The sequence below is a fragment of the Leuciscus leuciscus genome (assembly GCF_965113295.1).
Source record: "Leuciscus leuciscus genome assembly, chromosome: 13".
NCBI lineage: Eukaryota > Metazoa > Chordata > Actinopteri > Cypriniformes > Leuciscidae > Leuciscus > Leuciscus leuciscus.
The window spans coordinates 41429701-41453614 of NC_138737.1; the positions used below are offsets into that span (position 1 = coordinate 41429701).

Here is a 23914-nt window from a genome sequence, read left to right on the forward strand (position 1 = left end):
GGCGTTTTTTTTGTTGTTGTTGTTGAAGCAAGTTTGCATTAAATATAAACCTAATCATTTGAAGTGTAGCTAGTAGCTAGATTGATGAACGAATGCAGTTGATGTCTGGGTTTCTGATTGGTTACAATCATTCATAAGCAATACTGCACTAAGCACAGAGTCTCAGACGTGTTTGAGGAACGACTGGTTTACACTGCGATGATCTGATGAACGATGCATGCCATCAAAGCGTCGCGGACGCCCAAATACAGAATTAAGAATTACTGTGTAAACGTGCTCTTATAAGTGCGCCGCCTTCCCTCTTTACAGCGTAACACAGGGACTGAATGCAGGTTTGACTCTGAATGTGTGTCAAAATGACATTGCATGTGATTCACCCTCCCTGTTACGTGCTGCATTATCCCAACCCATAATGTGAACATTGACAAACTACTTTACATTTGACTGTTTTACCAAATGTATCATTTTTATTTGCTTTGCATAGTGGCTGAGTTTATTCCTTCTTGCACAGTGTTAATGATGTTGAGTTTTAATTTCTTTTAAGAGGGCAGTGCAATTGTTAGTCATGACTCATATTTATTGTTGTTTTAAATAAAAGCGATCCAGCATGAGGAAGAGCAAGAGTTTGAATATTAGCTCACAGGTGTACAAAACGTATTTGCATCCAAAGTCCACATCCCAACATAAAGTCTGGTTTTATTTGTATGTTTGTATGATTCAATCTTTAGTCAGGGTTATATTTCTATTATAACTGCCAAACTGTGAATTGTACAGTCCTCTAGTATTTATTTCCTCAGTGCTTAGTTTTGCTGCAGCTTCTGTCCTGTAATGTGTTTTTCATGCATTTGTACAGGATGTTAATCAATGATCTGCAGTTAGAAACGTTTCCGGGAGGTTTCTGATGTTTTGTTCTTGCCGTTATTAATACTGATAATATATCTGGCAATAATTACTCCACTTTACCATGTTTGTGTCTCACGGATCTGATGGTTATGGACTTTTCCCGGTCTTTTCTCTGTGAATGATTGCTTCCCCTTCTCCGCATTACTTTGCTCCGCTCAGATCCAAACGAAATGCACTCACAACACAGACTGTGTACAAGTTTAATTAAGAATAAATCAATATTTTGTGCTTAATAGCTACTGTGTTCTTGTGGTTTTTCACAACAGTGATTATCTGAGCCGTGCTCTTGAGGTACAGGTACACTGTAAAAAATAATAATATGAATAAGAAGAGAAAACAATATCCCTGATATTTTGTGCTTCTAAGATCCTATGGAGAAAATTACCAGGATAAACACTAATGTTGGTTGATACAAATATGTTGCACGATATATTAGACTTATGCCCCACTAGACTTTTACGGAAAATTTCGTTTGGTCCCCAGGGGCCACTCCCCCCCACCCCCCCCCCCCCCCCCCCCCCCCGCGCTGGGCCCCCCCAAACCCAAAAAATGCAGTTTTTCCTAAATAACTACCTGAACCGTGGCACCGAGGATGAAGAATTTTTTATGGTATGTTGGTCTTAAGGGCCCACATCAACCTAGCCCATAATCACTCATTTGTGATTTGCGCCCCTCCCATAAAAAATGAAAATGCAATATTATTCTGCTTTAATCGCCCCTATCTTCAGTTGAGATGTTCAGAACTGCACCATATTTCATGTGTATGATTAACTTGACATCCTCTGGGGGTATGCTAATTTTCGCAGAATTTCATCCATGGGGGGGTATAAAATAAATTCATTTATGTGCACATTTAGTGACTGTACACTCATCGGCCTGTAGATGGTGCTGTTGAGCGAAGGGTTGCTGGTTTAGGATGATACTGTCACACACACACACATGCAGGAATACAAACAAACGCAAGCATGCACACACACTGACATACACACGCACAGACACACACCCATACACACACATACAAATCCACATGCACAGACACACACACACAAACACACACGCGCACACAGATGTACGCACGCATACATACACGCACAGACACACACACACACACAGACACACACATACACAAACACACACACACACGCACACACACAGACAGACATGCACATACTACTACTTTTTTTAGGTATATACATAAACACGCAATACAGCCAAATTGCTCCACGTCATTTATTTTTGTGGAAAGCCAGTGCAGGCCTGAGCGGCGGTCATATTTTGTACTGCGATGCGGTACATCTAGTTTTTTTTTCTTCTTAAATGGATCTTCCAGTAAAATGTGTCGATGTGTCGTGAACAGCATATTCTAGAGCAGGTGTGGGAAAAGTTTAGAGAAAAACTGTCAAAAATAAATAATAATAAATAATAAATAATAAAAAAAAGAAATTAAATTTGATGTAAATAAAAAATAAAAATATAAACATTTGATTAAAATAAATAAATTGATAAAAATAAATAACATTTGATTTAAATAAAACAAATACATTTAACAGTACAGTAATATAGTGAGTAGAAAAGAATGCAATAATGTAGCATATGTGTATATATAAATAAACAGTGATGTGACTGAATGTATATTGATATTATATTTAAGAAGTGTCTTTATGCTAATAAAGTGAGTATGTTTTTCATAATTAACAAGAAATACTAAATAAGTGTTAAAGGTGCTGACGAGTGATCCATGAGAGACAAACCTTTGTCACATCAGCAGATAAACAGAGGAGTGTTTATCACTGAAACTTCAGCATGAGAAGAAATCATTATAAGAGAGAGGGATCATGACAGACCCTGGAGAAACTCTGTGACCAATAAAGAAGAACAATAAATAAAACACGAATAAGGGTTTTGAGATCTTTTATTTTTAATTATAAATTTTTTTTTAAAAATTAATCCAAGGCTTTATAGCATTATATCTTAATGTTTCAATGCAAATTAATTTTGAATAGGCTTAGATTTAGTTAATTTTACCTAAAGAAATCCTGATGTTATTCTTTGACTTGTTTCAACACACCAACTTGATCAGAAGCTCCACCCTCTTACAACACTAACCAGGAAGAGGCTGACTTGTTATTTCTCTTTCCTGCCATACTGACTTTGTCTCGACAAAAGCAATAAAGACTCAGTGATCAGTGGAGTACGAAGGGGAAAATTTCACAGAACAATTTGAGAAGTTTCTTTCTGAACAAGTTTGTTTCTGATCTTTGTGATTCTCATGGTGAATCATTTTTTAAACCGTCGTTCAGAAAGTGAAAGTAAAGTTTAGATTGCTGGAGCTCAAACAGTGAAAATGGCTTCAGCAGCTGAAGATGATTATATTTGTGCTGTGTGTCATGAAATCTTCAAGGCTCCTGTTATTTTATCCTGTAGTCACAGTTTCTGTAAAGAGTGTCTTCAACAGTTCTGGAGAACCAAGGAATCTCAGGAGTGTCCTGTCTGCAGGAGAAGATCCTCAAGATCTAATCCTCCATTTAATCTTGCGTTAAGAAACTTGTGTGAGTCGTTCCTGAAGGAGAGAAATGAGAGGCGTTCATCAGGGTCTGAGGAGATCTGCAGTTTACACAGTGAGAAACTCAAACTCTTCTGTCTGGAGGACAAACAGCCTGTGTGTTTAGTGTGCAGAGATTCAAAACAACATGACAATCATAAATTCAGACCCATCAGTGAAGTGGTTTCATCATATAAGGTAAGACAAATGTTTCTTGATTCACATGTAAAGAATCATAACGAGTCATAAACACAGATCGTTCCGGTTACTAACGTATCCTCAGTTCCCTGAGATCATGAGCATTGCATCAGTAACTGACACTGATGAGGAAAACTTCGTTTTTCACTTAATACTGAAGCCTGATTGGTTTACATCTCTGCACCTGCACAGACAAAGGGCTTTTCAGTCGCCAAAACCGGACCGACTGCCTATTTAAGTCACACCGAAAGCCATTTTCGGAATTTTTCTACTGATGAGCGGCAGCGGTGACTTGTGTACAGTAGCACAACAAACTAGACAATACTCATTCCCGTTATCTCAGGGAAACAGGGTTACGTTAGTAACTGGAACATTCCCTTTCGATACTGTTCACTCGCCTTGCATAAGTAGCTGACACTTATGGGGAGCGCAATCCAAGAGCGCCGTGCTACTAGTGCAGAACGGAAGAGAGCTTTATGACCTGAGCTCTAAAGAGCGTGGAAAGCATCTTAAGCACATAGCCTTGTGTTGGTCTAAGGAGGACTTTACTGTCATTAGGCCCAAACTTGAGGCAGAATGCGTCCACTGAAAGAGCCTGCAGATCACCAACTCGCTTGACCGATGCCAGAGCCGGCAGAAGGGCGTCTTTAGCGAGAGAGGCCGAAGGTCGGCCGTTGTGAGGAGCAAAGATCTTTGTGCGATCAGGCCTTCGATTAGGCCAAAAGCAGCCAATCATTGAGGTAATTCAGGATGCGAACTCCCATCTGTCTCAGGGGGAGAGGGCCGCATCCACGAATATCATAAGAGTGCGTGAAGCAAGACACAGTCTGAATGGTAGGACTGTAGGATGGTAAGCCCCTTCAAACATGAATCTCAAGAACTGTGATGAGAGGCTATTTGAATATTAAAGTACGCATCCGTGTGGTTCAGACATCTCAAATCCATCTTCACTGGAACGAGGAAGAAGCGGCTGTAAAAGCCTGAGTCACCCTTCACTAGCAGAGCTTGTGCTTCAGCTCGGAGGACGTGAGCGTCGATGTCTGAGACTGAAGTGTTAGTCACACTCCTGAAGCCTGAGAGAGAACTGGAGCGAGTAACTCCGTCAGACATGAACCAATCAGGCTTCAGTATTCAGTGTTGATTTGATTGAACAGGACTGCAGTGATCAGGACTGGTTGTGTTTAGTCCAGCTGAACTACATTATAAATGCAGTTTCATAGATCTGAGGAATTAGTAACTACGGGGGCAAATACATTTTCACGCCGGCCCAGTTGGTATTGGAGAGCCTTTTTGTTTCAATAAATAACATTGTCATTTACAAACTGTACTTTGTGTTTACTCAGGTTGCCTTTGTTTTATGGTAGGTTTTCATTTCTGAATCAATTTAGTATGAGATGGGGGCAAATACTTTCACTGCATTATATGATCATATCACTGTATTGTCTTCTCTTCACTGTAATCTGGTGTTTTAATGTATTTTTGTTCAATTCTAGGAGGAGCTCAATACAGCACTGAAGTCCTTACAAGAGAAACTTCAACACAATGAAAAACTGAAAGCAGAGTTTGAGAAAACAGTTCAACACATCAAGGTGAGGAAACAGAAACGAGAGTCATTTTCATTACAGCTGTTGGATCACTATATACAGTTATGATCTGATATAATGTATTCCAGTTTATTATTTCTGTAAATGACTAGCAGCAATCTGCTTCTGGATCCGTTTTATGTCGTTTTATATCGGTATGTCGGAGTTTATCTTGGATATTAATGATGTGTGTCGATTGAGATGATTGAAGTGAATGTGCTTTGATTTCAGTCTCAAGCTGAGCACACAGAGCGTCAGATTAAACAGCAGTTTGAGAAGCTTCATCAGTTTCTCAGAGATGAAGAAGAAGCTACAGTCACTGCACTGATGGAGGAAGAGGAGCAGAAGAAGCAGAGGATGAAGGAGAAGCTGGAGGAGATGAACACACACATCTCAGCTCTTTCACACACAATCAAAGACATGGAGGAGATGATGAAAGCCAATGACGTCTGCTTTCTGAAGGTCTGATTTCAGATCATTGGTTGATTGATTGATGATTGATTGAGTTCTTGATGATAAATGGTGTGTTTGTTCTGCAGGAGTTTCCAGTCTCAATGAAAAGGTGAGTGATCTGCTCCTGTCTCTGGTCTCTCTGGTTCTGATCCAAAGCCACTGCAGTTCTGACTCCTGAATGTTCTTCCAGAGTCCAGAGCTCACAGCCGGATCCACAGATGGCTTCTGGAGCTTTGATTCATGTGCCACGATACTTGGGCAACCTGCCGTTCAGAGTCTGGAAGAAGATGCAGGACATCGTCCAAAACAGTGAGTCTGACAGCAGGAGATCTGAGCTGGACATGATGGATGGGTGGAGAGTTAGAGGCTCTTCATGACATAGATAGATAGATAGATAGATAGATAGATAGATAGATAGATAGATAGATAGATAGATAGATAGATAGATAGGTAGATAGATAGATAGATAGATAGATAGATAGATAGATAGATAGATAGATAGATAGATAGATAGATAGATAGATAGATGAATAGATAGATAGATAGATGAATAGATAGATAGATAGATAGATAGATAGATAGATAGATAGATAGATAGATAGATAGATACGAGTGTGGTGTTTGTTAGGTTACAATTTGTTTTTTAAATGTCTCAGAATAATAACAATAATAACTAGAATGTACATTTCCTGAAGAAAATGTGAGTGGTGCTTGCAGTGGCAAAACTCTGAACTAGGCAGATGCTAACACAATTAGCATTTTGTTAACATGATGCTAACACATTTATCATGTTGTTAACACAATTAGCATGTTCTTAGCATGATGCTAACATGTTTAACATTTTGCAAACATCTTTTTAACGAACTGCTAACAAGATTAGCATGTTGCTAGCATGATGCTAACACAATCACCATGTTCCTTGCATGTTATGAACGTGGTGCTAACATGACTAGCATGCTGCTACTGCATTTTAGTTAGCATTGTTGACAAGTTTTAACACTTAGCTAATTGCTATTAGCATGTAGCTATTCTGCTAGCATGTGTAGCATGATGGAAGTCCTGTTTGCTAGCATTTGTCAAAGGAACCAACCACCATGTGTCTATGATGTTCTGGTGCAGAGATATAGGTCTTGCTGAACAGTTGCTAGGGTACTCTGTTTAGTTGCTAGGGAGTGGCTTGGCAGCTGCCAATGATGTTACTTCAAAGGCTGCTTGCCAGTATGAATGATATAAACCAACCGCAACTCCTCTATGACATTCAGATTAGAAGATGTCCCTCTTTGGATTTGGGTTGCTAGGGTGCTCGACAATGGTTGCTAGGGCGTGGCTAGGAAGTGTTAAAGGTGATTCATGATTGTAAGTCAAACACAACAGACAGTCATAATAAACTAATTTAAAACAAAACACAGACTATAAGAGCCAATAAAATGAAGATGATCAGATGCTGCTGAAGATCAGACACACACTTACAGTTCTTCATCTACAGCATAAATCTACACAGATCTCATTGATTTATTGTTATTTAACTTTCCCAAAGTATCAGTTTCTCTTGATGGACACAAATGTCTGAATCTCATATTTAATGTTTGTAGTGGATGCCGTTAAACACTGATGATAAAAACGAGTGTGAAACTAATAACAGCACTGACAGTGATCAGAGGAAAATGTGTTTGATCAACAGGACGAGTGTCATAATTCATAATAATCTGTGTTGGGTTCACTCTTGATCATTATATGAAGATCAGAATAAAAGCATCTGTTGATTGTGTCTCATCAGCTCCTGTGATTCTGGATCCAAACACTGCAGATCCACGTCTCGTCCTGTCTGATGATCTGACCAGTGTGAGATACAGCGGGAACTATAAACCAGTTCCTGATAATCCAGAGAGATTTGACTGTAATGAGTGTGTTCTGGGTTCAGAGGGTTTTAACTCAGGAACACACTGCTGGGATGTGGAGGTTAAAGAGAGTTCAGCCTGGATTCTTGGAGTAACTACAGCATCAAACCAGAGGAAGGGAAGTGTTTTCTTCAACACTGATGTCTGGTGTGTGGAGTATGATCAGTACGGATTGTTTTCAGGTTCTGGTTTTAATGTTAAACAGAAGCTTGATCGTGTGAGAGTGAATCTGGACTATGACGGAGGAACGGTGTCGTTCTCTGATCCTGTAACTAACACACATCTACACACATTCACAACCACCTTCACTCACACACTCTTTCCATTCTTCTGTTGTTATCCCTCTGTGAGGATCTTACCGGTCAATAGTCAGTAAACGTCACTCCTGTAGATCTGGATCTTCCTGCTTTCATCATGTTTCCAATATTTAATCCATATCACATGAGTAAGAGTGCTGTTGATCTGAATATCAGTACGGTGGCTGTGATTGGGCCGTGATGATCACATGACTGATATCCAGCACTACAGCAACACTCAGATCAATAAACAAGAAGTTTTCATTTATATTCCACTTCACACAATTAGACCGATTAGAGACCGTTTTAGCATTCATGTTTTCAGGATAATTGACATTTACCCGATTATTTCAGTCAATGTGTGTTTATTCATTTCTAAACTTTTTTGCATCATAATTATATATGATTATATATCTTTTTTTTTTTCTTGTATTACATCAAATCACTGAGGCAGTAAATTCTGCACATTCTTAGTGTTTGTTCAACATGAGACTAAATGAATAATTATTTCAGTTATAGAGGAGAAATGATCATTTGTTCATTGGAATAAATGGATGTAAAAGGTTCTTGCTGATAATCTTGTGTTTTAAATAAATAAATAATATGTGATTGTGATTTAATGCTCAGAGTGAAAGATTAAATGTTTGGGATGATAATTAGGGTTTAAGTCGTGGAAACAATACTTTACAGACGTAACATGTTTATTTGACCTTTCTTTCTGCCTTTATTGGAAACTCCTTCAGTCTTCCTGCGTTCGACAGACACACATTTGTAGTTTTGACGAGCGGCAGAGATTTACAAGCCTCTGTTTTCCTCAAACAACATGTTATTATATATTATTATATTGTATACAAACAATTATTTTTATTAACAAGTGTCATGATTTTTTGTACTTCATTATAAAGACTATTTAGATCAACACTTGATCCAGCAATATTCAGAAACGGGTGCAGCTATTAGGCTATTTCTCTGCTTAACTTTTTTTAGATTATAAAAAAGACAAAATTACAAATATAAGGAAGAATGATGTTTGAGAGGTAATATGTATTATTCTTACCAATAGTGATCAAATAATAAAATATACAATTTAATTATATGAATATTATGAACCTTTTTAACGGTGCTTTATAACGGGATCAACAAATACAGCTTCTGTCATGTGACGCCATATTTATTTGCTTTAAAACCCTTTTTCTCGGCAGAAAGTGTTTCCAAACTAGTTTTTCGCAACATTTGAGGTTAAATGGAAAAAGATTCGATGATCGATAATTAATAAATGATCGATAATTGTCATTTTCATGTCGGTAAACATTTTGATGCACTAAACCTTTTTTCACAAACAATCTTTACTGGAAACATAAATCTAATATTCGATGTAAATATACTTTGACACTTTAGTTGACTCACCAGATAATAAGCACAATAATTATTCCATCTATGTATTTTTTTCTAACATATTGTCTATAGGTCACCAAAATGAAGGTTGACCGATTTAATTCAGCATCAGATATGGTAAACCCAGAAACTCACAAATCTGAGCATCCATGTTAATATTTTAATAAAATAAAATATTTTAAACTTTTTAAATGCAAGTAAGAGACCAAAAGTGATGCCCAGCCTAGGACAATCTCTCAAATATTATTATAAATGTGTTACAGATTTTGTAGTCATATTGCATGGTTGTGCTTGGAGTTTATTGTTTTATTTGTGATTATAAATCAAAGAAACATGATAAATTGTGCCGACATAATTTTTGTCCAGACTTTCATACAAAGATATTTTGAGGACATGCAGAAACAAGAGAGAACCAACTAAATATTAATAACTGATTATGTTGTAGTCAATGTTTGCTTTTTTTTCTGTCAGCTTTTAGTTTTTCAATGCGTTTTTGTTTTGTTAGCATAGTTAAACCTGTAGCTGTAGTTTTTCTTTTTTGCCAAATATAACTTAAAGGGATACTTCACCGATTAGCATTAAGCTTTGTATCAGTAGAAACCCGGTAATATTTTGGAGTGACCGTGCTTCCCTCCCTCATGTCCCCCTGAGACCAGAGATTTCTGGATTGTGTGTCTGGAAAAAACCCTCAGATGACACAAAAATCATCATGTAGCTTCATGAGGCTCTTCTGTCCAGAGGCGAGAGACTCCAGCCAGTAGGAGGAGCTCATCCCGCATGTGTTCAACCCGCCCATAGGGGAACTCTAGTCTAGTCGCCTAGTTGTGTCATTTCTCCCGACACTGCCCTCTGTAACCGGTAGGCGTGGCTTGGGTGTGGCCTCGTAGGGCAGCGAAGCAAGTGCATTCTGGGAGTTGTTGTCTTTCATCCACATGAGCCAAAAATACATTTTCTGGCTTTTCTCAGTCTAGAACGCACCAACTTCTAAAATAATTTCACATTTCTACTACATAAATTACCCAATTTAAATACGCATTCATCTTTCCAGCGGTGAAATATCCCTTTAATAGTGGATTTCAAGGAAAGATTATAGAAACGCTTTCTTCAGGGATTGGAAGGTGGATTATGCACATAGATATCTAAACCCCCATATATACACTTGTACACTTGGTTTAAATCGGATTTTTCTCAGAAATCACGTAGGCTATTGTTGGAACGTTTTTTCTTTCTTCAAAGCAGACCAGGAGACGTTGGGATCACATTCAAACAGAAGAGTTTCTTTATTCGAGTGTGGCTGCGGTTCGTCCAACAAAATCTAACTAAGGGAACTTTACATGGTATCTTATAGGCATTTTAGGAGGAGGGACTTTTGAAGGTGGAGACAAATTCAAACAAAGCATGTAACAGGTTTAGGTAACACTCTAGACTGAGGGTCTGGCCAATCCTAATTCAATCAGCATAAGGCTCCAAGAGCCATTTGGGTCCGAAAGCCATTTGCAGAACAAAAGGTGAGATTCTCAGGGAATCATTCATGTGCTAATCCCATCAGTCTGAGTGAAACTGGGGCTTCAAGAGCCATTTAAAGACAAAAGGTGACTTACAATAGAGAAAAATAGGACTGGCAGAACCTGTTGTTACTATTATCCTAACCTAACCTTAAAATGCTAACTTCAATGTACTCAACTTTTACTGTTGCAACCTAAATTAAACATTTCATAAATTTGTAATACAACACTATAGACCTGTGGCTGATATTATTCAAAAATTATTATTATCAAAATTAACTGGATTAAGTATTGTATTTCTAATGATGGATTACACTGGTTTTGGATCCCAAACATAATCTTCAAACATTGTGGTGACCTTCAGTTTTTATTATCTTGTCATTTTAATAGTGATGTAGTACTCGAGTCCGGTCTCGAGACCGATTTCTGCTTTCTCTGACTCGTCTCGGACTCGACCCTTCAAAGACTCGGTCTTGACTCGGACTCGGCATAGGCGGTCTCGTCCCCATCACTAGTCCACTAGAATACATACCACTAGAATATTTAAATTTGCTCTGCATGTCCTAACTATGATTAAAAAAGTCAGGGTGGGCTTAACATGTTAATGACAGAGCTGCACTGTTGAAGCAGTTTAGAAAAATAGGCAGAAGATGATGCATGTGGTAGGGATTTTTTTTAATGATAGTAAAAGCATAGTCCATATTAAGATGTTAAGACTGCTCCTCTAAACAATTCCCAGTCTAGCTTAGTCTGTAGGCCTAACAGTTGATTATTAACTGGGGTGATATTAAATCATGAACATGAAAACTGACATGTTTTTATGGTCTTGGTCTCGACTCCTTTTTTTTTTTTTTTGGCCCGCCACCACCCCCCCTCTTCGGAGGACAACTTTATTTTTAATAAAGCAAAATATATACACAATATATTACAATACAGACAATAGATTTATATACGGTGCGTAACCATTCACCCAGTTAAGTGAGACCCTGGGTACAAAAGGGGAGGGGGGATTATAGCACCACGTACATAGTGTAACACGTAACATATAAGACACGACAAGGTGACAGACAGACAACAGAGGGACAAGACAATTGACAAACACAAGAACGTATTGTTATTATTGATTGAATAGAATGATCTTGAGCAAATTCTATTTGTTGATCTGAGGTTTACATTAGTTGGTCATAATTAAGGTGTTTGAGGGGAAATGGGTTTGGAAACATGTTACGCATGAGTGTGGATAGTGTATGCCTGTGTGTATGAAGTGATAGCTGCAGGGGCAAAAGCAAAAGAGAAAAAAAGAAAAAGAAAAAGAAAATATATAAACCTATAGAACGAAAGGGGGGAGGTATGTGTCTGGTAATGTACACGGCTTGTAGTTATGTTTGTGTGGTATTAAGAAATGTCAAAAGCGGAAACCAAGTGTCTTCAAAGGCTGATATTTGCTTCCTTCTGTGTGCATTGTGTTTCTCCATTGAAATGTGTTCTGAGATTAAATTTGTCCAGTGATTGATGTGGCAAGATTTCTTTGATTTCCAGTTTTGGAGAACTACTTTCTTAGCGACAGCTAGAGAGATGAGCAACGGATTCCTGTATTTTTGCGGGATATGGATTTCGGAAAAGTCGCCTATGAGACAAAGTGTTGGTGATGATGGGATTCTGTGGCTCAGGATAGTGGACAGTGTCTCAGTGACTGTAATCCAAAAAGAGTGAACTGGTTGGCAGTGCCACATGGCGTGCAAATAGTCATCTGTGCTACCTTAAGTGCATTGTGAACAAATATCGGTGTTGTGTAGGCCCATTTTGAACATTTTACTTTGGGTGATGTGAGTTCTGTGAATGACTTTATATTGTATAAGCTGCAGGTTTGTGTTGTCGGTCATGAAAAATATGTTCCTACAGATTTGTTCCCAGTACTCAGAGTTAGAAGAGATGGCCAGCTCGGTTTCCCACTTGGTTGTTGGGAGTGTCATTGTTGTGTTTTGTTTGGAAATCAATGTATATAGTTGGGAGGTTAATTTTTTGAAGTTATTAATTTTCATAATTTCTTCTATAAGCTGAGAAGATTGTAATGCATTGTTGGTAAGTGTGGTTTTATCTTTAATTTGAAGTCTAAGTTGTTGATATTGAAGGAATTGTTCTCTCCCAACCCCATATTTCTGTATGAGTGTGTTAAATGACATGAAATGGTGGTTCTCAAATAAGTGGTGAAGGTGTGTAATTCCTTTTTGTGCCCATGTGGGGAAATAAAGAGGTTTGTTCTGTATCATGAATTCTGGGTTGTGCCAGAGTGGGGTGAACCTGTTTAATTCTAGCGATGATTTTGTAATTTGTTTCGTTTTCCACCAGGCTGTCAGAGTTGAATGGATGGTAATGCATTGGCAGAATTTGGATTTCTTGATTGATTGTGAGAGGAAGGGGAGGTCTGCAACTGAGATATTTGTGCACTGGTTTTGTTCCAATTCCAGCCAAGGGTAATTATGCTTGTGTATATTGATCCATTTAACTATGTACTGTAATTGATTTGCCAAGAAGTAGTGATGGAAGTTTGGTGCTTCAAGCCCCCCATGTGATTTTTTATTTTGTAGTGTTGAGAGTGATATTCTGGGTTTTTTGTTTTTCCAATAAAATTGTGTTGTTAATGAATTAAGAGTTTTGAACCATTTATCTGTAGGAGTGATGGGGATCATAGAAAAAAGGTAGTTCATTTGGGGTAGGGTTTTCATTTTGACAGCGGCTATTCTTCGATGAGTGTGAGTGGGTGTTTAGACCAGCGTTTATATTCGTTTTCAATTTTCTTTAGGAGTGGAGTGTAGTTGAGGGTGAAAAGCTCTGACAGCCTGGGGGAAATCTGAATCCCTAGATACTTGATGTTGCCTGTGTGAAGGTGGAGGGATGTGTCCTGAGCTCCAGAATCCCATACATCATCTGAAAGTGGTAGTAAAATTGACTTGTTCCAGTTGATAGTGTAATGTGAGACTAGGGAGAATCTGCTGATGATATTGAACGTTTCTTGAAGTGATACTCGTGGGTTCTGTAAATAAAGTAAAAGATCATCTGCATATAAACTGATTTTGTGTTGTACGTCGTCTACCTGAATTCCTTTGATTATGGTGTTTTGTCGTATTGCTGCTGCGAGTGGTTCAATGAAAATGGCAAAGAGGGAAGGCGAGAGTGGGCATCCCTGTCTGGTGCCCTGATGCAGTGTGAAACTCTGTGAAGTGATGCCGTTAGTGGTGATGGTGGCCCTGGGTGATGTGTACAGTATTTTAATCCAGTGGATGAACGACTCTCCAAAACCGAACTTGTGAAGTGTATTGAATAAAAAAGACCAGTTTACCTTATCGAAAAGCTTTTTCTGCATCAAGTGAAATGATAATGGTTTTCTGTTGTCTTTCTTGTGCTATATTAAATAGGTTAAAAAGTCTGCGGACATTATCTGTGGCGTGTCTATTTTTAATGAAGCCTGTCTGATCTGGATGAATGAGTGTGGGGGTGACTGTTTCTATCCTGGCTGCTAGTGCTTTGGTGATCATTTTCAAGTCAGTATTCAATAGTGAGAGAGGTCGGTATAGCTTGAAGGGTGAGATGGATCTTTGTTGGGTTTTAGCAGTAATGTCATGGCTGCTGTATTCATGTGTGTGGGTATGGTAGATGACGTTTTAATTTCTATAGTTACTCTGTTGAATAATGGTGATAATATGTCCCAGAAGTGTCGGTAGAATTCAGCTGGTAATCCATCTGGCCCGGGAGATTTATTGCTAGGAATTTTATTGAGTGCTTTAGTAAGTTCATTAAGGCTAAGGGGTGCGTCTAGAATGTTGGTTTGTTCTGCAGTTAATTTTGGCAATGTCAGACTATTCAAGAAGGTGTCGATTTCTGATTGAGTAGGTTGATGAGTGGGGGAATAGAGGTTGCTGTAGAAATTCCGAAATGTGTTGTTTATATCCTGTGGGTTTTGATGAATGTTTCCTGTGACGTCTAAGATGGCTGGGATGATTGATTTCTCTTTCTTATGTTGGAGTAGATTTGCTAAATATTTACTGTTTGTTTTACTACTGTATTGAAAACCATTATATTTCAGTTGCTGAATTTGAAATTGTATTTTTTATATAAACACAATTTTTTTCTGTATGATGTCATCAATTTGTGTTTTGAGGTCCTTTAATTCCTTCTGTTTTGGTTCACTGGGATGGTGAGATATTTCATTTGTTAGGAATTAAATTTTTTGCTCTAATATATTTCCCAATTGTTGTTGCTGTTTTTTCCTATATGATGAGTATGATATTATTTTTCCTCTGATTACGGCCTTCCCAGTTTCCCATAGCAGTGAAGGTGAGGTGTCTGGAGAGTCGTTCATCTCCAGAAAGAATGCCCACTCTCGCCTTATAAGGGTTGTAAAGTTGGGGTCTTCTAATAATGAGGTATTGAAGCGCCATCTAGTTGAAGTTTTAGCATATGTTTGAATATTTATAGACAGAGAAATAGAAGCGTGATCACTAATTACAATTGGATGAATTGTGTTATCTGATATCTTGGTTATTAGCGAATTACTGATAAGAAATAAGTCGATTCTAGATGAACATTGGTGGACTGTAGAAAAATATGAATATTCTCTTAAAAAAGGGTTCCTCATTCTCCAACTGTCGCTAAGGCCATAGTCCTCCATATATTGCTTTATTATGTCAGTGGAGTGCCAGTTTCTTAAGTTGCCAGAAGTGCTTGAGCGGTCAATTGTGGGATTGATGACTGTATTGAAGTCTCCAGCTATGATGAGGTTGTTTGAATTTGATAGTATGGAGAAAAGATTGTGGAAGAAAGAAGGATCATCATTGTTAGGGCCATAATTGTTTGCCAATGTAAATGTTGTTTGATTTAGAGTTACATTAATGATGATGAATCTACCGTCTGGGTCCATGATAGATTGGTTTAATGTGAAATGAATGTCTTTATTTATTAAAATAGAGACACCTCTCTGTTTGCTGTTATATGTTGAAGAGTATATTTTGTCAAATTGTCTAAAATTAAGATGTTGCAATTCTGTATCTGTTAAGTGTGTTTCTTGAAGGAAGCAAACATCAGCCCCCAATTTTGTTAGATGATTAATTACTTTAAGTCTTTTGGTTGGGTTACGGAAGCCGCGCACATTCCATGTTATCAAGTTAAGTGGTTGCATGTGTGTATGTCAGGTATATCAGAGTTGTGGACTAACATGTATATATAGGTTAAGAGCCATATTAAGTGATAAAGAGAAAAAGAGAGTGAGGAAGGGAAGAGAGGGATAAAGGGGTTCGGTTGAGGGAATATGGCGTGAGTGTTTTTTTTTGTTTGTTTTTTGACAGTATTGAGTGGATGTGTGTCATAACATGTTTTCCATCGTTTTTGCTTGGGGTTGAGCTTAGAAGTAGTAGTGGTGTTGAACATAAATACAAAACTAACAAACAGACACTGGACAAAAGGACTTTACACATATAGACAAAGACAAACAGAGAGTCAAGACATAAATACTCAGTATACAAAGAAAGGCACATGCCTTATCAGAGATTGAAAGGAGAGAAAGACGGCAAGAGAGAGCTAGAGAAAGAGAGAGAGAGAGAGAGAGAGAGAGAGAGAGAGAGAGAGAGAGAGAGAGAGAGAGAGAGAGACAGAGAGAGAGAGAGACAGAGAGAGAGAAAAAGAAAGACTGCTAAACAAGAAAAAAAAAATTAAGAGAGAAAAAGAAAGAGAGAGAGAGATTACTGGACCAGAAAAGTTACAAAAACAAAACAAAACAAAACAAAAAAAACGTAGAGAGAGCAAATAAGCAAATAAGGAGAGAGAGTGTGAGCACAGAATTTAGATGCTGGGCTAACACATTTTGTAAGTATACAGAGGTGTGGGAGAGAATAAAGAAAAGAAAAAAAAGAAAAAAAAAGGAGTTGGTCTCGACTCCTAAAGACTCGGTCTCGACTCGGACTTGCTTCCTCAAAGACTCGGTCTTGACTCGGACTCGACTGAATTTGAAAACCAACGGACTCGGTCTCGACTCGGACTCAACCCTTCAAAGACTCGGTCTTGACTCAGACTCGGCATAGGCGGTCTCGTCCCCATCACTACATTTTAAATGCAGCAAATTACCTATTGAACTCTCAGATTTTTTGAATCCTGGAAGATTTCTTTCAAACATCATTTCTCCCCACACACGTGTCTTATTTGGAATAATGAAAATGTATTGTGTGGAAACAAATCACTTTATTTCAAGGAATGGGTGGATCAAAATATTCTTTTTGTTTCTGATTTATTCAGTGCTCAAGGAGACCTTCTTTCTTTTTCTGAGTTTATGTCTCTGAAAGATGCTGCAATTTCAGTAAGAGATTTTAGTAAGGTGACAGTAAAAGTATTCCTGTCAGTTTGAGATCCTTGATTAAAGCACATTTAAATACCTGCAGTAAGAAGGGCGTCATCTGCTGGGAAAACAATGTATAAACTTCAGAGGATAGCCCATCTGTCCCAGGTGACTTGTTGTCTTCAGTTCTGAACACTGACTGACTTCTGCCAGGGATAAGGGGAGGTCACAAAAATCCCTTTCTGAGTTGTCGAGCTTAGGGGTATTATGTAGAGAATTAAGGAATATTGAAGAATCATTGTCAGCATATTCTGATGTTTAAAGCTTTTTATAAAATGAAGAACAAAAATCAAATATTAAATGTTGATCATCACTTATAGAGTTGCCAATTTTTAATTCATTAATAGTATTCATCTTTACGCGAAACTTTACCAGTTTGAAGAAGTATGAGGAATTTTGTTCCCCTTCTAACCACTGTTTCCGAGACCTTATAAAAGCTCCTTCTGCCTTCCTTTTATATATTTTATCCAGGCTCTCTTGTAAGTTAAGCATTTCTATTTTTTCCTCCTCTGTTAAGACGTCTGGCGAAATTTGAGACATTACCGAAATGCCTGTGATAACTCTCTGTTCCTCCAATTTTCTAATTTTAGGAAGTTTACTATCAAGCTTCCTAAGTATTTTGCTGATTCATATTTAAATAACTCCCAATTAAGACTAAAATAATTTTCCACCACAGCTTTGTTAAAAAAATAAAAAAAAATCAACTGTGGGATTTTTCTGTTTAACCTCCTCCACTTTAAGAAGAGAATTATTAAGTTTCCAGTAATTGGCTTTATAATCATTATCTGAAAATAATTTAATAGAAATGAATACTGCTTTATGATTGCTTAAAGGACAGGGAAGACTGTTAACTGAGATATCCTGCTCTTTAATACTTTTTGAAACTAACCAGAAGTCTATGCGAGAATGTCTAGTGTTGTCTTTATTACTCCAGGTGAACGAAACTACATCTGGGAATTTAACTCTCCATATGTCACTTAAATCATACCTGTCCATGAAAAGCTTAAAATATGCATGTCTATTATTATCACATGTCAATCTCAGAATTTAGAGTAATATTAAAGTCTCCTCCAAGTAAAATGTGAGAGTTTGGAAATTTTGTTAGCCAATACTTGAGTCTATTTTCTATATTAGCAAATAACTGGATGTTTTTGTACCCGTAAATGTTGAATATGATTAAAACAATCTTGTTGTAACCAACCACTTGGCAGATAAAATGCCTTTTTGGATCTGTATCTGTGTGCAAAATGTCACCATTATATTTGTGCTTCAACGTTAAGACTCCAGCTGATCTTTCTGAACAGTGAGAAAACCATAAATCGTTCCCCCACTGAGATCTCATTTGAGTTTGAGTCAGATTCCTGACAAAACGAGAAATCTGTGTTCAGCTGTTTAACAAATAAAAATAAAGCTTTACGTTTAGTTATATCTCTTAACCCCCTGGCGTTTAAAGAAGCTATAGACAATGACATTTTCAAGAATAGAAAAGGCTAATGTTACTACGGCTTAAGAACTACAGAACAATCAACAAACAATGTTATACTGAGCACTAATTGCACCTTAAAATAAAAAAATAAAGTGTTATATGGTGGAAACTTAAGACCATATTTATTGTGTCCCAGATAAAATAAAAAAGACCAATGTGTTTATCAAAAAATAATAAAAGTCTTTTAAATTGCTGATCAGTAATTATGATCTTTCAGGGAATATATTAAGCTACATCCCACATAAATGATCTTCAATAAACAAAACTAAGGATCAGGCTTCAGAACAAGGTTGTAAAAAGAGCCAAGAGTCTGGAAAAACACTTGGGTTATGTGTCAAAAAATAAAAGAACATTTAATCCAAAAATATGGGAATCTAGAAGGTCGTCTCATGTACAATATTCCAGAGATTTCGGACCATTGTCAGTTCAGTTCTTCAAGTGATTTCCTTCCCATCGACAAAAGCCCGTGCTCCAACAAAGTAAGCAGATTTACCTTCACTACGTGCCTTACTCGCCAAAGGCCACATCTTCAGCCTGGCTTCCTTGACAGGTTGAGGGAGGTCTTCAACGAAGCGGAGCTTGTTATCACGCATGACGGGGTGATTTTTTGCCGCTTTCCATAGAGCATCTCTGTAGGATCTCTGGGAGAATCTGATGATGATGGCTCTCGGCCGAGAGCTGGCTGGTGTTAGTTTCCCAATGCGATGGGCGACGTCGATCGCTGGTGTCAATTTGTCATCTGGCAGAATACTCCGGCAAAGCTCTGTAACCTTTTCCTTCACATTTTCTGCAGTGTTTTCGGCTACTCCATAGACCTTCAAGTTCCACCTTCTTGAGTAAGTCTCCAGTTCACACACGTGAGATAGGAGCGCTACCACTTTTTTTTCTTCCTCTTTAAGGCGGCCATCAACATTCTTGACTCTCAGTTGTGCTTATTTTACTTCACTGCATACAAAGTCCACAGTTTTCTTTAGCGGGGAAAAGTTTCCCTCCGACATGGAGACCTCTAATGTCGACATAGAGCTAGCATAATCGTGACACGAGGCTATCAGAGCGTTATTTGGCTGTGCATCAGGGATGAGCTTCTTCTTGTTCTTGTGCATTCTTTTCCTCTCAGGCGGTGACATTAGGTTGTTCTCAAAGTAATAAGAAATGGTCCGATATCAGAAGAATGCAGTTTTTCTTGAAATGCCACCAAATTAGAACTTTTGTGCGGGAGCTCAGCAGTAACAGACTTACTCGGCCACCATCTTGGCACTCCCCCGCCAGCAGCTTCTCAAGAGCGGCTGCAGGAGCTCTGATGACGACTCAGCTGTTCCACGATTGGCCGGATTCACCGCATGACAACGATCACGTGTGTTTCGTGTTTATTCGAACACCTCTAGTTCCTCTAAAGCTCACAAAAAAATCTTTTCATGTAGTTGCGATGTTATATTGTGTCATGTTTATCAAATTAAAACTGATTAAAAATGTAGACTCCACTTCATTGATAGTAGCTTATGTTGAACTTTATTCTTGTTCAAACAGACGCTGTATGAAGCAGTACATACTTGTGTCATACACCTAGTGGGTGCATTCTTCAATTACCTTATGGGTAACTGTAGCCTTCTGCCCGGAGCAGATGTCGTCAGGTGGTACACAACCTTCACTGGGTGCTTCGGCCCTCAACCACAACACCCTCCAGTTGGTGGGCCGGCAGTGATGGCCAAGTCACTGCCCATCTGCTCCTGGCTTCCAGCTTTCCTCCTCCCTCCTGTTCCATATTCAGCAGGAGGCACGTTCTGCCTCCCCCCCCCCATCCGACGTGCTGCTTGATTTTTTTTTTTTCTCCTTTCGTCCATGCCCAGAGCGGGAAACCTCTGCAGCCGACCTCCAACAGGAACAGCCACACCTGCCATCCCTTGTCCTTGCAGTCCTGAAGAAGGAACTGGTACTTCAAGGCCTTCCTCTCATGGGCAACCTCACATCCCTCCTCCCAAGGCACTGTCAGCTCAACTAGAATTATTTTCTTGCCCTCCGTTGACCACAAGACAATGTCTGGACGGAGCAGTGAACACCACCTCTGGGAATTGCAGCCTTTTTCCCACGTCCACCCTCATCTCCCAGGACCTGGCGTTTTGAAGGAGATTGGGTTTTGATGATTTGGTTGAAAAAGGCCTTTCTCCCTCCTTGATGAAGGTGATCGCCCTCTTCAAGCCCATACCGGCAGGCCTCTTTCTGCATCTCTCCTGCTCCAATATGTCAGCAAGGGCCAGTAACACTTTGTCATGATGCCATCTATACCGACCTTGGGTGAGAGCTGTTTTACACCCTGATAGTATATGTGCCAGTGTTCCCTTTTGCACACAGAGCTTGCAGTTAGGATCTTCCCTCAGCCCGGCTATACATAAAGTATTGAATGAAAATGTCTCTGAAACATCTGTGTATTATTTGGCAAATATTGCATTTATTTCACTTCAGCTGTGGTAAAGTAAGCAAACACCACGTGAGCGGTCACTGCGGGAACCAGAAAGTGTCCGACTTCACGTCTCCGTTTGCAGCTCCTCCCCTCCTGCACGCGGCTACTCTCGCCGATCGGTTACATCCAGCCGAAGCCGATGTCCAACACACCTGTTGTCTGCAGTCTGTTAGCGTCACGTCACCTCAGCTAATCCGCCTCTTTGCCCATTTTCGTTAATCCGGGAGTGACGCGCTGCCAAGATGGTGACGGCCGGCTCCGCCCACTTTGAGCTTCAAAAATGCTCTTCAGAAACCTACAGGTGACGTCACGGACACTAAGGCCAATATTTTTTTACAGTCTATTGTTCTGACGAGTCACAGGCGGTCAGTTCCGCGAACAGGTTCTTTCGGACAGTTCGTTTCAATGAGCCAGTTCAAAAAAACTATTCACTGGCTAGTTTATGTAATCACGCAATGACATTACTCAATTCTCTGATTAAAGCACCCAATAATTATTTTCTAAAGCTAAAATTTCTAAAGCATATAAAGTGAATAAACATAAACCATGAGAAACCATAAAGCAGTGTTATTTTATCTGGTCTCTCTCTTCTCTTGTAGTTTAGAGGCTCAATCCCTGCGGCGGCTGTGAAGCTCCATCTACCCCTGTCCTGCCCGCTGTCAGCAGCTCTGGGTCCCATCATGCCTCACGGCATCACCAGCGGCCCGTTGCCCGTCATCCAGCGGGGCGGATACCTGATGCCCACCGCCCCCTTCGCTGGGATGATGCCAGCCCCTGTGTATCCACACCAGTGGTCCGGTTTGCCCAGTCCGGTGGGAATGTTTGGCACGGCCGCTATGGTCCCGTATCCGACCATGGCCGGCCCGGCACTGCAGACGTTTCCTCTGGTGGTCAAAAGCCCAGACGCCCCAATGTGCCCCAGCAAAGCCAGGACTGCATGATCGCTTCAAACACTCTTCTGCATAAGGCTAATCAATACACACTTGCAGATGGATAATCACACAAACTCAAACTGACTGGGAGTTCCTGCAACACGTTTTAACTCGGCTTCAGGATCAAACCATAATCTCTCCTCAATGTCTGTGTGCTTTAGATCGCTGTTGGATGGGAGACGCGTCTGTATGAAGCCTTTGAGCCTGTAAATATGAGGTGTGAGTTTGTGTGTGTGTGTGTGTGTGTGTGTGTGTGTGTGTGTGTGTGTGTGTGTGTGTGTGTGTGTGTGTGTGAATGTGGGCATGAGGAGTGTGTTAATGTATCAAACCAGTCCTGTGGGCGCCGCTTGCACGTTTGTTTGTTTGTTTTGACCTTTTAGCTCTTATGTTTGAATATGAATTAAGGAGTGTTAGTGTTAAGGGTTCGGCTGAGATTAGGCCTTCAATTCTACTGCCATGAAGTATCATTTCATAATAATTTTGGTGATTTAACATACGAATACATAAACAGCCATATTGGGCTTTATTAATGAAACAGGAGCAGAATAAATGTAGTCATTCTTATCTAAATCTCATGACGATTTGTGTAAGAATGGAAAAAAGACATAAATGTTTTATGAAAGCGTCCCAGTGCTGAACGTTGATTATGGTCAGAAATATCAGTCCTGTTTTCCAATTATACGCGTTTCATTCATTTACAGCACTTTCATTGGCGGTTTACAGAAATATCCAGCAATTTCAGACCACAGGACAAAATCCCTACTTTAAGAAACACAATTCAGGATGATGTAGTGCCTTGATCGGTCATCAGTTTTCCCTCGAAAGGTATGAATCGGTTTTAAAGGGGGGAAAACATTCCTCTTCTGTTCCTAATGCAATGGCGTTTTTTTTTTTTTTTTTTTGAAGCAAGTTTGCATTAAATATAAACCTAATCATTTGAAGTGTAGCTAGTAACTAGATTGATGAACGAATGCGGTTGATGTCTGGGTTTCTGATTGGTTACAATCATTCATAAGCAATACTGCACTAAGCACAGAGTCTCAGACGTGTTTGAGGAACGACTGGTTTACACTGCGATGATCTGATGAACGATGCATGCCATCAAAGCGTCGCGGACGCCCAAATACAGAATTAAGAATTACTGTGTAAACGTGCTCTTATAAGTGCGCCGCCTTCCCTCTTTACAGCGTAACACAGGGACTGAATGCAGGTTTGACTCTGAATGTGTGTCAAAATGACATTGCATGTGATTCACCCTCCCTGTTACGTTCTGCATTATCCCAACCCATAATGTGAACATTGACAAACTACTTTACATTTGACTGTTTTACCAAATGTATCATTTTTATTTGCTTTGCATAGTGGCTGAGTTTATTCCTTCTTGCACAGTGTTAATGATGTTGAGTTTTAATTTCTTTTAAGAGGGCAGTGCAATTGTTAGTCATGACTCATATTTATTGTTGTTTTAAATAAAAGCGATCCAGCATGAGAAAGTGCAAGAGTTTGAATATTAGCTCACAGGTGTACAAAACGTATTTGCATCCAAAATCCACATCCCAACATAAAGTCTGGTTTTATTTGTATGTTTGTATGATTCAATCTTTAGTCAGGGTTATATTTCTATTATAACTGCCAAACTGTGAATTGTACAGTCCTCTAGTATTTATTTCCTCAGTGCTTAGTTTTGCTGCAGCTTCTGTCCTGTAATGTGTTTTTCATGCATTTGTACAGGATGTTAATCAATGATCTGCAGTTAGAAACGTTTCCGGGAGGTTTCTGATGTTTTGTTCTTGCCGTTATTAATGCTGATAATATATCTGGCAATAATTACTCCACTTTACCATGTTTGTGTCTCACGGATCTGATGGTTATGGACTTTT

At 39.1% G+C, this 23914-nt stretch overlaps 1 protein-coding gene and 1 long non-coding RNA gene across 2 annotated transcripts; one reads left to right on the forward strand and one right to left on the reverse strand.

The window, feature by feature from the left end:
• Positions 1-2977: 2977 nt before the first annotated feature.
• On the forward strand, positions 2978-8488 carry LOC309511997 (zinc-binding protein A33-like). Its single transcript, XM_082187402.1, has 6 exons — positions 2978-3643; positions 5137-5232; positions 5458-5688; positions 5766-5788; positions 5870-5988; positions 7457-8488. The coding sequence occupies exons 1-6, from the start codon at positions 3248-3250 to the stop codon at positions 7951-7953; spliced, it is 1362 nt and encodes a 453-aa protein (XP_082043528.1). The 5' UTR covers positions 2978-3247; the 3' UTR covers positions 7954-8488.
• On the reverse strand, positions 8453-9428 carry LOC309512043. The gene is made up of 2 exons (XR_014210870.1): positions 8883-9428; positions 8453-8842 (listed from the first exon to the last, which is right to left on the reverse strand). It is a non-coding gene; the product is annotated as an uncharacterized lncRNA (long non-coding RNA).
• Between the last annotated feature and the right edge of the window lie 14486 nt (positions 9429-23914).